Source organism: Arachis stenosperma, chromosome 9 (assembly GCF_014773155.1).
Source record: "Arachis stenosperma cultivar V10309 chromosome 9, arast.V10309.gnm1.PFL2, whole genome shotgun sequence".
NCBI classification, from domain to species: domain Eukaryota; kingdom Viridiplantae; phylum Streptophyta; class Magnoliopsida; order Fabales; family Fabaceae; genus Arachis; species Arachis stenosperma.
In genome coordinates, this window is record NC_080385.1 from 132,433,370 (window position 1) to 132,447,659 (window position 14,290).

Sequence of the window (14,290 nt, forward strand, 5' to 3'; positions counted from 1 at the left end):
CTACAAAAAATTAGCATAGCCAATTTAAGAAAAAGAAGCATTGCTACTTCACGTATGGTTTGAGACATGGCCACATCTGCAAGTATTACTTTCTTCCAAGCTGGAACATTTTAGCTTTCTTTATAAAAATACTAAAATAGGTCAATGAAATTAATATAATATAGGTTATGGTCTAAAAAAATGATCTGGAACATAAGGATTCACCCATCAGGCCATGCCCCCGCACCCACTGTTTTCAATTTGTCACCAGTTGGGAACACAGCTTTGAAAAGCAAGTTTATTAAAGGCCGTATGGTCCATATACGACAGTACCTTTTTCAAGTTCAGCATAAGCATTAAAGAATTTTTATGGCATTTAATAAACTTTATTTTACATCGTCCTACTAGTGACAATCCAAAAATTTTAAGTAGTAAGAACAAATATATAATATATAAAAATAACAAAAAAATATTATAAACATATTAAAATATATAAAAATAAATAAAATAAAAATATTAACAATTAAATAATTTTATTATTTTGATAAATAATAATATAATTATTATTTTATTTTTTTATCAATTAAATATATAATAATAAATGAGATTAATAAAAATGATAAATAAATTATTTTTTAATCAATAATAAAAGTAAAACATATTTTTTATAAAATATGTATGATAAAGAGTATTTTAGGAAAAAAAATTATGACCCAAATAAATTTTTCATATTCTCGTTATATATTTTATAGATTATTTAATAGTTATTCAATTATTCAATCAAAAAGATCAAAAATTAATTTCAAATAATAATAATAAAGTTAGTTACTTAGATAAATAAAAGCACAAAATACATTATTATTTTAATTAATTTTTAATTTAATTTATGTTTGAGAATTAATTATCAAAATATATGTGCAGTACAAAATTCTTTAATTGACTAGTAAATATTAAAATAGAGTAAAAAAAATTGAAAGATATAAACTTCAACTAAATAAATTCATTAACTAAATAATGTTACAATATTATTTTATTTTTATTAAATTATTTTAATATATATTAGTTACAAATTAGAATTTAATTTTGATATACTGACAGCGTAAAATATTTTATCTAATTATCCAATTATATCTGTTTTCTTAGATAATCATTCATATAAATGCAATCAATATTAAACTGTAATTTTTTTTTATATGGTGTTACACAACTAGAAGTACATGTAAAACTATTTTACACTAATAATGTATTAAATTTTAATTATAAACGTTAAAAAATATATACAACAACAAAACAACAACAATAAAGCCTTGTCCCACTAAGTGGGGTCGGCTACATGAATCAAATGACGCTATTATGCTCTGTCATGTATCATGTCTACAGAGAGACCGTTTACATGTAGATCTCATTTAACCACCTCATGGATGGTCTTCTTAGGTCTTCCTCTACATTTCGCCCTTTGTCCATCTTCTATCTCATCCACCCTCCTGACTGGATGTTCTATCGGTCTTCTTCTCACATATCCAAACCACCTGAGACGCGATTCAACCATCTTTTCTACAATGGGTGCTACTCCAACTCTCTCCCTTATATCTTTATTCTTTATTTTATCCAATCTCGTATGACCACTCATCCATCTCAACATTTTCATCTCTGCCACACTCAGCTTATGTTCGTACTCCCCTTTAGCCGCCCAACACTCCGTACCATACAGCATAGCCGGTCTTATAGCAGTGCGATAGAATTTACCTTTAAGTTTTAAAGGCACTTTTTTGTCGCATATAAAACCAGATGCACTCCGCCATTTTGACCAACCTGCTTGGATCCTATGATTCACACCTTGTTCAATCTCTCCATTATCCTGTATGATGCACCCAAGATACTTAAAACTTTTAACTTTTTATAGGATGTTTTCTCCAATCTTCACCTCTATATTGAGGTTTTCCCTTCTCAGACTAAACTTACATTCCATATATTCCTCTTGCTACGGCTTATGCGCAGACCATACACTTCTAAAGCTTCTCTCCATAACTCCAATTTCTTATTTAGGTCTTCCCTTGACTCTCCCATAAGGACGATATCATCGGCAAAAAGCATGCACCATGGCACAGGCTCTTGGATGTGCTCTGTGAGTACTTCCAAGAGATGATCCCTGGTGTAATCCTATACCAATAGGGAATTCCTCTGTCACACCACCTTGAGTCTTCACACTATTTGTGGCCCCATCATACATGTCTTTAATTGCCCGAATATATGCGATCCTTACTCTCCTCTTTTCTAAAACCTTCCATAAGACCTCCCTTGGTACCCTATCATACGCTTTTTCCAAATCAATAAACACCATATGTAGATCCCTTTTGTTACTACGATACCTCTCCATCATCCTTCTTAATAGTATATCGCTTCAGTGGTAGATATTCCTGGCATAAATCCAAATTGGTTCTCTGTTACTTGTGTCTCTTTTCTCAACCTCCGTTCTATTATCCTTTCCCATAACTTTATAGTATGACTCATAAGCTTAATTCCTCTATAGTTTCTGCAATTTTGTATATCCCCCTTATTCTTGTAGATAGGTATCAATGTGCTCTTTCTCCACTCATCAGGCATCTTCTTTGACCTTAAAATCTCATTAAAAAGCTTGGTTAACCAGTTGATGCCTTTTTCTCCAAGACCCTTCCAAACCTCAATCGGAATATTATCAGGTCCTACTGTCCTGCCATTTTTCATCTGCTTTAGAGCCTCTTTTGAGGACAAATACAATTTTTCAATGGAGACGCGCGTGCGCGCACACACAAAATGTTAGTCGAAGCACTTACCTCCATAAGTTATAGCCTATAGCAGTCTCACTAGGTAACAAACTAGAGGCGCTACTAACTGCAGTCAACTAACAATTTTTTTTTTAATTTTCCTTTTGGAAGAAACATGTATTCAAACTATAAGAAAAAATATCCAAAACCTAAATGAAAAAAAAAACATCTAAAACTATTTTAAAAATTTTTAAATTGATTTAAAAAATTCCAAAATTATCTCTAAAATCCTTTTAAGAATTCTAAAATTTATTTTAAAATTTATGAAATTATTATAAAATTTCTAATAAAAAAAATATTCAAAACATACAAAAAATGTAAGAAATCTAACCAAAAAGAAATATCCAAAATTATTTTAAAAATTTTAAAATCTAACAAAATAAAACATCCAAAAAAATATTGGAAACAAAACATTCGAAAACTAAGCAATAAACATCTAAAATCATTAAAAAACATCCAAAGTCCAAAAAGAAGAAACATCCAAAACTTAGGAGATAGAAACATCCAAAACTAGTAAAAAGAATCATCCAAAACCAAGAAGAAGAAGAATAAAAAGAAAATATTAAAAATAAACATTCAAAAACTAAGGAAGAAACATCTAAAACTATTAAAAAAAATTAAAGATAAAAAAAGAACATCCAAAACATAAGAAAAAAAACATCTGAAACTTAGGAGAAAGAAACATCTAAAACTAGTAAAAAGAATCATCTAAAATTAAAAAGAAGCGGCGCTTGTTGTGTTTGAATATAGCACGACACGATGCCTAAGACGGAAATTGTTGTGTTTAGGAAATGAGGACTGCGGCGGTGATCGACAGCGTTGCGTTCGTGAGGGAAGGGGCTGCGACGATGATCAACGAAGCTGTATTCACGAGAGGAAGGCAATGATGGTGATCGACGAAGATGCATTTGTGAGGGAATGACAGTTATGGTGATCGACGAAGATGCGTCAGCGACACTGCGTTTGCGAAGAACAGACACTGCGTGTCTCCGGCGATGGTCAATGGCACTGCGTTCGTAAAGAGAGGGCGGTGCACCACTGTGGCGATGATCGATGAAAATGGCAAGAACGCACACGTGGATAGAGAGAGAGAAATTAGAATTTATGTAGTTATTTTTTTATTAAATTTTGTTTTTTTAATTGACTATACCACTAGTTAATTTCTTAAATTTTTTTATATTATTGTTAGTTTTACATAGATTATATTCATGTGAGAATGATCAAAGTGTTAGATATGCATTAATTAAAATCAAAAGTTAAATTCCAAGTAATGATTTATTTTTATTCTTATTAATCTTATCATTTCTATTGTCAGTTATTCATACTTAAAAATGTATGAAATAAAGAAATACTATTTCAACAACTAAAAATAAATGTATGTAATAGATATACTATTTCATATTTAAAAAATTAATGTAATAAATCTATTATTTTATACTAATTTAATAACTAAATTTTAGTGTATATATTATAATTATTAAAAAATTCTGGCTAATATATAAAGATGTTTGATTCTTTTATTGTCAAGCTGACCATTTTAATATAGATTTATTATTCAACAAAAATATATGAGAGCATAATTTAAAAATTATAATTTAACTTTTTTTTGCTTTTATTTTATCTATTAATTATCATTGAAATAAATACATAATATTAAATATAATGAATATATAATATTACAAAAATTTTATAGATATTATATTAAATAAAGTAACTTTCAATTATTATTTTGTTAGCAATGCTCTTATTTGATTAGTATATATGACTAACCTCCTCTGCCTTATAAATTGTCGTATTATTCTTATTACCCATTGCATTCTCTAAAATAAAAATAAATATGGAGATTTACATTTATATACCGTATATCTTTAGAAATTGGGTGCCATACATACATGTTTTTTGTTATTGATACAAGAAAAATTCACCAACTCTCTCTCTCTCTCTCTGTATATATATATATATATATACACCATTCTTGAATAATTAAATTATACAACTTAGACTTAAAAAAGAGTTGGTTTATTTTCTAAAGAGAGAGAGAGAGAGCAAAAGAAAAATGAGGAATAGAGAGTGTCATCCTTTGCTGAGAGGTGAAAGAAGAGAAGGAAGGAAATATAGAAATGGATTCTCTTCAGCTGAGATGGAATCATTGTCAAGCATATGTGAGACTCTGTTACCTCCTCTGCCTATTGAATCTTTGAATAATAATAATAATAATAATAATTCAAGTGATGCTGTGAAGTTCTTCTGGGAATCTTCTGGTTCTCAATTCCCTGTTCCTGATAAGGTATATATACTCTCTCCTTATCTTTATATTTTATTCACACGTTTTCTAGTAGATTTGGTTCTTGCTAATTAGTTTACATTATCAAATTACACCATAACATTCATCATATAATCAATTATTCTGATTTTTTTGTTTAATCATGTAAGATATTTATTTCTACTAATATTAGAGTTAGATACGTACATATATAATTGTGATTTGGGATCACATTTTTGTTAGTATATCATAAGGAGTTTGTGAAATATTCCACCAGAAAATTTAAGATCATATGTTAAGGGGAAATAAAATTAGGTTTACATTTACATTGCGAAGCTGCAGAAAGAAATAAGGAAGAGGAACTATTTGTGTGAGCGGTTGTTGTAATCAACATTTTACTATTTTTGATGGGAACGTTGGTAGAAATAATATAAATTATTATGAAGTGTGAAGATTATTTTAAGTAAACTCCCCTCGAAACATACAATTTTAGCTGTCGTTTTAAGTTTTAACCATTCGTTTTGTGTAATCTATTTCACTAATCGCTATTTGACTTCAACATATATATATGCATTATTGATTTTTATTAGGTGGGTATTTGACTGATCAAGTGAACATATTAAGTAGCTTCTTTCTTGAAATCTCCTTTATTATTGTCGTGTTGGAGGATCTATTGATGTATAATAAGCCCTTATTAATTTTCATAATTAAGCCATACAATTGCACTTAAAATGTCTGTCCACATATCTCATATATTCAGTAATCAAAATACACATTTTTTTTGAGTATGTATCATATTTTAGTTGTAACTGTGATCAGTTCAAAATTGAAATTTACAGATCTGAATTGCTAAAGTAACCCAAATGTCTATATAAAACATTGATTTTAAACACATGAACAGTGATTAAATATTTAAATGTATAAATTATTTCAAAATTAAATATATTAGTAAATATATTATTTATTTTATTTATATAAAACATTCGCTTACTTATAATTTTTTTTGGGGAGAAAATATAGACATACTAATGATGTAAATAAATTTATGAACTTCTTTTTGGTGGTCAATAAATTTAGTTATTTTTCCTTCTTTTCTAAATCGTACTGTAAGTACTGACTACCTGTAAATAAGACATGAAAGGATATTTGTAGAGAACAATAGAGAAAAATACAGTCCGAAAATAGAAAAAAAAAATTTCTAGTGAATCGTGTTTTCCTATTTATTATAGGAAGAGTTTTTGTCTTTTTGTACAACAATAGAGATTGCTTGTCAAACGAAAACTACGGTGATTAGCTTCAGGTCAATTAGTACCATGAGCATTTTTATATCACATATGGTACGTGGCTAATAGTGTTGTCATAAGCATTGATGAGCCATAATTCATAATAATGAATCTATGTACTACTTTAGCTTCTCCAGTTAAAAAGTTTTACTCGAGTAATTACATCTTAAATGTGTATGTACAACTAACTAATGTATAACGTGTGTAGGTCAAATAGTTCTATTGACGTAAAATTTATGTCGGTGGTGCATTAAAATTTTTGTCAAGTTACACCCTTACATATACACCTCTCTAGGCTCTCTTTCTTTTTCCATAGGTTTCAATTTAGGGCTAGAACTGGGTCAAGCCAGCTTATGAGTCTATTTAAACTCGACTCATTAATAATCTGATAAGCTGAATTCGTTAGTTAGTGAATCGAGTTTGAGCTTGAATTTGAACTCATAAATTAAATAAGTCGAATTTGAATTTGGATAAGTTCAACTCATTAACTCGTGAATTGGTTTGATTATACATATCATATTAAAAATATAGACTAAATATATATAAGATATGCGTATTAATAATTTAATATATATATATATATATATATATATATATATATATTAATGTTCTTAATTGTTTAAAATTTTATATTTATTTTTTATATATAATTTTGATGTAAGACATAAATAAAAAAATTATAATTGATATATAGACAATATATTAAATTTATTTTTTTAATATTTTTTAATATATATATATATATATATATATATAAAAGTTATAATTTATTGATATAAAATTATAGATTATGTTCCAATTATTTAAGTCAGTTCGGTTGTTTGAGTCAGCTAGTGAATTTTTGTTGAGCCTAACTTGAGTTTACAAAATAGGCTCGATTATTAATGAGTCGAGTCGTGAACCGAATCTAATTTTCGTGAGTCGAACTTGAGTTTGGTCTAACTCGACTCAACTCGGCTCACTTCCAACCCTAAGTTTCATATATCGACTTTCTAGTCAAAGTTAGAATTTAAATTCGGTGTACCTTTTAGCAAGACAAACATAGTTGCCACTAAACTCGACCTTGTGTGTTTTTATAAGTGTGATGAAATGAGTTTACAAAATAATGTAATATAATGAGAGCCACTCAGATAAAGACGCTTAAAACATCTTTTAATAATTAAAATTAAATATATATAATTGATTAAACTATGTTATTTTTGTCAAAATTAGACCAAATAAATTAATTTAATCGAAAAATTGATAAACTAAACCTTGAACCGATCTAAATTAATATTTTTTTATAGAAACTGATTATAATATTTTTATTATAAAAATTGACTAAAATACTCTTTTATATATATATATATATATATATATATATATATATATATTAAAAATCCTAAATTTTAACCTATGACGATATAGAGGGAAAAAAAAGGATTAGAATTTAGAGTTCTCAAAATATATATAATACAAGTATTTTAGTCATTTTCTATAATAGGGGTATTATAGTTATTTTTTATAAAAAAATTATTAATTTAGATCGGTTCAAAATTTGATTTACTAATCTTTTAGCTAAATCGATTTATCCGGTCTAATTTTAATAAAAATAATTTGATTTAATTGATTACATGCATTAAATTTTAATTATTAAAAAAATTTTAATAAAAAATATTTTAGGTATCTTTATGTGAGCGGCTACTATAATTTATGTGATTTTGTTTAGAGTAAAAGCCCTTTCCGGTCCCTAACCATTTACCCGATGGACGACCCACCCCCTAAGTAATTTAAAACCCCAAATCGGTCCCTATCAATGATGGTATATGGACATTGAAGACCCTGCAACCGGTTCCCAGCAGGTGACATGCTGATCTGTCAGTCACTTGTCCACCTGGATTTTTGTCCTACATAATTAGGACTAATCGCCCCCTGCACCTTTGAAACGATGCGTTCCATGAACTCCCATGTACTCCCATGTACTCCCATGTACCCCCCTGCTGGGTCAAATTGATTCATGTACTCCCATCCTCCATGGCACACACTTTTAAATTTTTCCATTGCCGCTTTGAACTGCACCTGAGTGGTGCACTTGGCAGCATGCCATAACAGACCCTTTACCTGCTTGTTATTGAACCTTTGTTGAAGATTCTTCCAAATATGCAGCACACAATTTCTGTGGTGTGCATAGGGCATGACTTCCTTGGCTGCACGCATAAGTCCCTGCAAAGATGGTTTACAAACCAAATATAATGCACTTATGACATAAAGACACCAATAACTACACACCAATTGCTGGGAATAGACATAGACCAATCATAAGCCACTTAACCGTATATGCATAAACTAATAATGAATGTATTATGTTGTGCAGAATTCTACTAACCAAAAGCTAGAAATTAAACAACACGATTACAAACAAATACTAACCCAGGTGACAATTCACAGATTAACAGATTATTTTCTATGGAAGGGATACCAACAATTGTAAGGGAAGATGGTTAGATTGGTTGTATTTACTACCAACTATGTTGCTGAATTTCTTCAGTTTAACAAGTATAGCCTTTTGCTTCAATTAGCAGATATTCCACTTTAAATCTAAACAAACAACTAATTAACACATTCAACACAAGTCTACATTGTGCAGAGTTACATTCATAAAACATACATTATATCAGAATAGTATAGGGACATTGTAGTTACCTTCTGTTGGTCGGACATCAGATTCCATCCGCGCACTTGATGGTCTCCCAAATCATCCTGAAGCCGCGTCAAGAACCACGTCCAGTTCTCTGTGTTTTCAGCTCTTGTCACAGCATATGCAATAACGAATACATGGTTGTTAGCATCAAGTGCCATTGCAGTTAGGAGCTGCCCTCCGTAATAACCTTTTAAGAAGCAACCATCTAGGCCTATTAGTATTCCAGATAACCTAATCCCCTGAAGAGTTCTTCCAAGTCCTTCTTGTTGACAAAATCAACATCCATCGGTGGAAATTTCTCAATCTTCCCATCTACATAGCGTAACACTCCATTTGAATCTTTCTCTAGTCTCCCACCGTGATGAAAAACAGGGGCAACAAACACAGACATCTGTAAAAAACCAAATCACAACTCAGTAACAGAGCTAAACTTCAAACACCCTCAACAGCAACTAGGCTATCCTGTCTATCCATTAAGCATTCTTAATGCATCAAGCCAACACAAAGGTACAAACTTTCAAACTTAACATCACTTTCATACTTTCACAACAACCCTAACTCATGAAACAAACCTACTGCTTCACCCGATCCACCCATAATCACCATGCAGGGGAGAACTCACATATCAAAGCTAATTTAACCCCCACTACCTGACATGAATCAATTTGACCCAGCAGGGGGGTACATGGGAGTACATGGGAGTTCATGGAACGCATCGTTTCAAAGGTGCAGGGGGCGATTAGTCCTAATTATGTAGGACAAAAATCCAGGTGGACAAGTGACTGACAGATCAGCATGTCACCTGCTGGGAACCGGTTGCAGGGTCTTCAATGTCCATATACCATCATTGATAGGGACCGATTTGGGGTTTTAAATTACTTAGGGGGTGGGTCGTCCATCGGGTAAATGGTTAGGGACCGGAAAGGGCTTTTACTCTTTTGTTTATGATCAAAAGTATACAGGCCAGGCTGATTTATATGATATTGTGAATAAAACAATTTTGTCTTTTTCGGTAATAGTCAACAAAGTTGTATGGATTGAAAGTTGACAAACTCGTAAAACCTTGTGGAATTGTGGGTTAAAAGTTTTAAACCCACCTCAATTTGTATATCCAACCCAGCCCAATTTACATTTTGTGGATTGGATCGACCCCAATAATACTCACGAGAGACTATTATAAATTAGTTCTTGCTCTTATTTTTTCGATTTATAAAATGTGTTTTTAACTTCTAGTTCTAAGTTCTTTAATTGTTCCAACTTCCAAATTTCGAAGCTACAAACAAAAATATCCTACAATACCAAATCTTGTTCTCTTAGAATAATATTGCATTCACATAAGAACAAAGGTTAAAAGGTTGAGTTTTCTTTGTACTTTGTGAAGAACAAGTTGTAATATAGCTCTGATCTTTTATTTAAAAGAAAACTTAACTAACACCTGTCTTAAGAACACATATTAAAGTTACTAAGTAAAAAATTTATTATAAAAAATTATGTAAAGTTTGATTTTTAATGTAATTATTATACGTCTATTAAAATAAGACATTTAAAATTTTCTATTAATAGTAATCTTAACTTGTATTTTTAGGACACATGTTAGCTAAACTCTAAAAGATATAAGAATAGCACATCACTTACAATTAACAATTATAACTACAATATACTAATTAATTTGAAATGTGACGATATAGATTGTAGAGATACTGTTACAGAGAGCTCTACCAGAAGCATTGATACTACTAAGATTGATTCTATGGATGCTAGCTACAAGGTTCGGCACTTTGCTGCTAGGTGGTTCTCTATGCCTCAATGGAAAATGGCCTTTCATCAATAAATTCTCAGATATGTCTTTGGACAACAGAGAAAAAGTTCTACAAAAATGGTTCAAGCACAGGTTTCTGACTCCAGTTAGGATAGTATTTCTCTATATCAAAGTCCTCTGTTTCATTATTTTCTTCTCTCAGGTAATCCCACCACATTCTTTATACTTATCTATTAACGGTTTAGTTACTTAAATTTATAGTTTCACTAAATGTTTAATTTAAGTTTTGTAATTGAATTCTAATTTTAAAATATTTTATAAAAAATAATATTTTAAAAGTAATTAAAATGAAAGATTGATGATTTTACTTGTAGGTTCACCAGCCATATGGGAAAAGTAATTAAAATATAACCATGAGGAACTGAGATATAAGCAAGGTTCTCAAGTAGTATTGCTTTAAATAAATATAGTATATAATAATTTATAGATAATGTTGTGAATACTTTTAAAATTTTATATATTATATACTATTTTTAATTTAGATTTAAAATAGCATATAATATGTCAACAAACATAACCAAAACATGTACAATTATCTTCAATACTCTCAATTAGGAAAGTTATTTATTTTAAAACATATCATTATTAGCAAAAAAATATTTTACCCTTGGATAAATTTAGATAATTGTTAAAGGTGAAAACTCAAGTGCAGTCGAAGTTGATATCTGAGAGATGAAAATTTAGTCAAATCAGTCAAATTATCTAACGGCTCTCAGGTATCAACTTTACGTGAAGTCGACTGTACCTGAAGTTTCCAACATTGTTAAAATATAAATTTAACTTAAATTCTTTTCTAAATACTTAAAATACTTGAACTATTTTAAGAATAAATTAATATATTTTCATAAAAAAATATTAAGTTTAAAATAAAAGAATAATGAGACACAAAATAAATGAATAAATAAATAAATTATGATATAAATATCATACAATCACATCAACCATTCATAATTAGTTAAGGATATAGCGTTTTTACGTAAAACCGTTATAATCTGTCGTGTTTTATGTAATCATGCTTTTTTTTTTTTTTTCATAAACCACTAATGCTTAGTAGCGGTTTATGCTGGTAACTATTTTCACATAAAACTCGATATCCCATAACGATTTATGTGTACATTTTGAAAATATTACTCTCTAACTGTTTATATAGAGTAAGCACACGACCAAAATATAACCAATTTCGAATTGTTGTATTTGGGTAATTTTGAGATACATCTTCTTTAATTATGTAATTTGCCCTTGTTAAAATTTCTAAATGCTTGTGGTTTTTTCCTACTTTTTGTGAAGTGTGATGAAAATGGTGAAAACAAAGTATGGGAAGCAATTGGATATAAGGTAGACAATGAAGTGAACACAAACAACTACACTGAGAATGACAAGAATAGGGCTCTTGAAAAGGGAATAGTAGAAGCAATGTATGAGACCAACTTGACTCTGCCACAAAAACTTGATCAGAAAGGCCTCAAAGTCTCCATGGATTCCAAAAACAACATCCTCAAAATCAAATGTGATGTGGTAATTGTTGGGTCTGGTTGTGGTGGAGGTGTTGCAGCATCTGTTCTTGCAACTTCAGGCCACAAGGTTCTTGTTCTTGAGAAGGGTAACTACTTCACATCAAGAGATTATTCCTCACTTGAAGGTCCTTCCATGAATGAACTCTATGAATTAGGAGGAACTTACACATCATGGGATGGAAAATTGGCAATTCTTGTAGGCTCAACAGTTGGTGGTGGTTCTTCAATTAATTGGGCTGCATCTATCAGAACACCAGATTCTGTGCTTAAGGAATGGTCAGAAGAATACAAGCTATCATTCTTCTCGAGCTACGAGTATCTTTCGGCTATGGATACAGTGTGTAAGAGGATTGGTGTAACAGATAAGTGTGTAGAGGAAGGGCTCCAGAACCAGGTTCTTCGAAAAGGATGCGAAAATCTTGGCCTTCGAGTCGATTATGTGCCGAGAAATTCATCAGAGAAGCATTATTGCGGCTCGTGTAACTACGGTTGTAGAAGAGGGGACAAAAAAGGGACTGAAGTTACATGGCTTGTTGATGCTGTGGATCATGGTGCAGTTATACTATCAGGATGCAAAGCTGAGAAGTTTTTATTGGAAGAAAATAACAAAGAAGGTTGCTTGAGGAGCAAGAAATGCTTAGGAGTGATGGCAAATGTGGTAACAAAAAATGTCACATGGAAGCTACAAATTGAGGCCAAAAGTACAATCTCAGCAGGTGGTGCTCTTTTCACACCCCCTTTAATGATCTCAAGTGGATTAAAGAACAAGAACATTGGTCGAAACCTTCGCCTTCATCCGGTGCTAATGGTGTGGGGATATTTTCCTGAATGGGTTCGTGATCTCAAAGGTAAGATCTATGAAGGAGGGATAATAACATCAGTTCACAAGGTTCAATCAAAGGACTCATCAAAAGTGAAAGCCATAGTTGAAACTCCTGCAATGGGGCCAGGAGTTTTCTCTTCATTGTTTCCTTGGGAATCTGGAATTGACTTCAAAGAAAGAATGCTCAAGTATTCAAGAACTGCTCATTTCATCACAATTATTAAGGACAATGGTTCTGGAGAAATTAGGACTGAAGGCAGGGTAAGGTATGAGTTTGATGATTCAGACAAAGAGAATATGAAGGAAGGACTTAAGCAAGCGCTGCGGATTCTGATTGCGGCCGGTGCAGTGGAGGTAGGCACACACAGAAGTGATGGCCATAGGATCAAATGTGAAGGGAAGAGTGAAAAGGAATTGAGGGAGTTTGTGGAATCAGTGTATTCAACAGGTGGTCCAATGTCTCATGAAGAGAAATGGAGTGTTTATTGTTCTGCTCATCAAATGGGAAGCTGTAGGATGGGCATGACTGAATCCGAAGGCGCCGTCGATGAAAACGGACAGAGTTGGGAAGCAGAAGGTTTATTTGTTTGTGATGCAAGTCTCTTGCCAACTGCAATTGGTGTCAATCCAATGATTACTATCCAATCTACTGCGTATTGCGTAGCGAACAGAATAGCAGAGATGCTGAGAATGGAATAGAACGCAAAAGCAGGTTTCTTCTTCTTTAATTTCCTTCAATCAAGCATGTCCTTGCCAGTGCAGTTGAATAAATAATTGCATGAGACATGCATTCAATTGTTTTAGTAATTTATGATATATATATCTATGTGATTAGCAATATTCTTGTGTTTACATGGTTAAACTACTTTCAGCCTTAGTTGTATTAGTTTAAGAGAATTTATTTGCAAGAAAGTTCTCTATCATTTGTACAATACAGAATCTTGCATGGTAAGTTCTGGAAAATGTGCTTTAACGTTAAATGACATAAATCTGCACCACAAGAGAATGAGCTACAAAATCTAATCACAATGGATTGAGAAAACAATAACCTACTCCAAAAGAATTAATTGATTTAATAGAACTAAACGAAGTTTTATTTTCATCCAAACTGTCATGAAAATGTAT

General features: G+C 31.1%; 1 protein-coding gene across 1 annotated transcript; it reads left to right on the top strand.

The window, feature by feature from the left end:
- Window positions 1–4,791: 4,791 nt before the first annotated feature.
- LOC130948181 (long-chain-alcohol oxidase FAO1) lies at window positions 4,792–14,120 on the top strand. Its single transcript, XM_057876898.1, has 3 exons — window positions 4,792–5,070; window positions 10,698–10,970; window positions 12,116–14,120. The coding sequence occupies exons 1-3, from the start codon at window positions 4,840–4,842 to the stop codon at window positions 13,862–13,864; spliced, it is 2,253 nt and encodes a 750-aa protein (XP_057732881.1). The 5' UTR covers window positions 4,792–4,839; the 3' UTR covers window positions 13,865–14,120.
- Window positions 14,121–14,290: the final 170 nt, after the last annotated feature.

Coding starts and splice junctions, on each gene's coding strand:
- LOC130948181 (XM_057876898.1), top strand. CDS start 4,840: ATGAGGAATAGAGAGTGTCATCCTTTGCTGAGAGGTGAAAGAAGAGAA. Junction 5,071..10,697: donor AATTCCCTGTTCCTGATAAG/GTATATATACTC, acceptor GTGACGATATAG/ATTGTAGAGATACTGTTACA. Junction 10,971..12,115: donor TCATTATTTTCTTCTCTCAG/GTAATCCCACCA, acceptor CTTTTTGTGAAG/TGTGATGAAAATGGTGAAAA.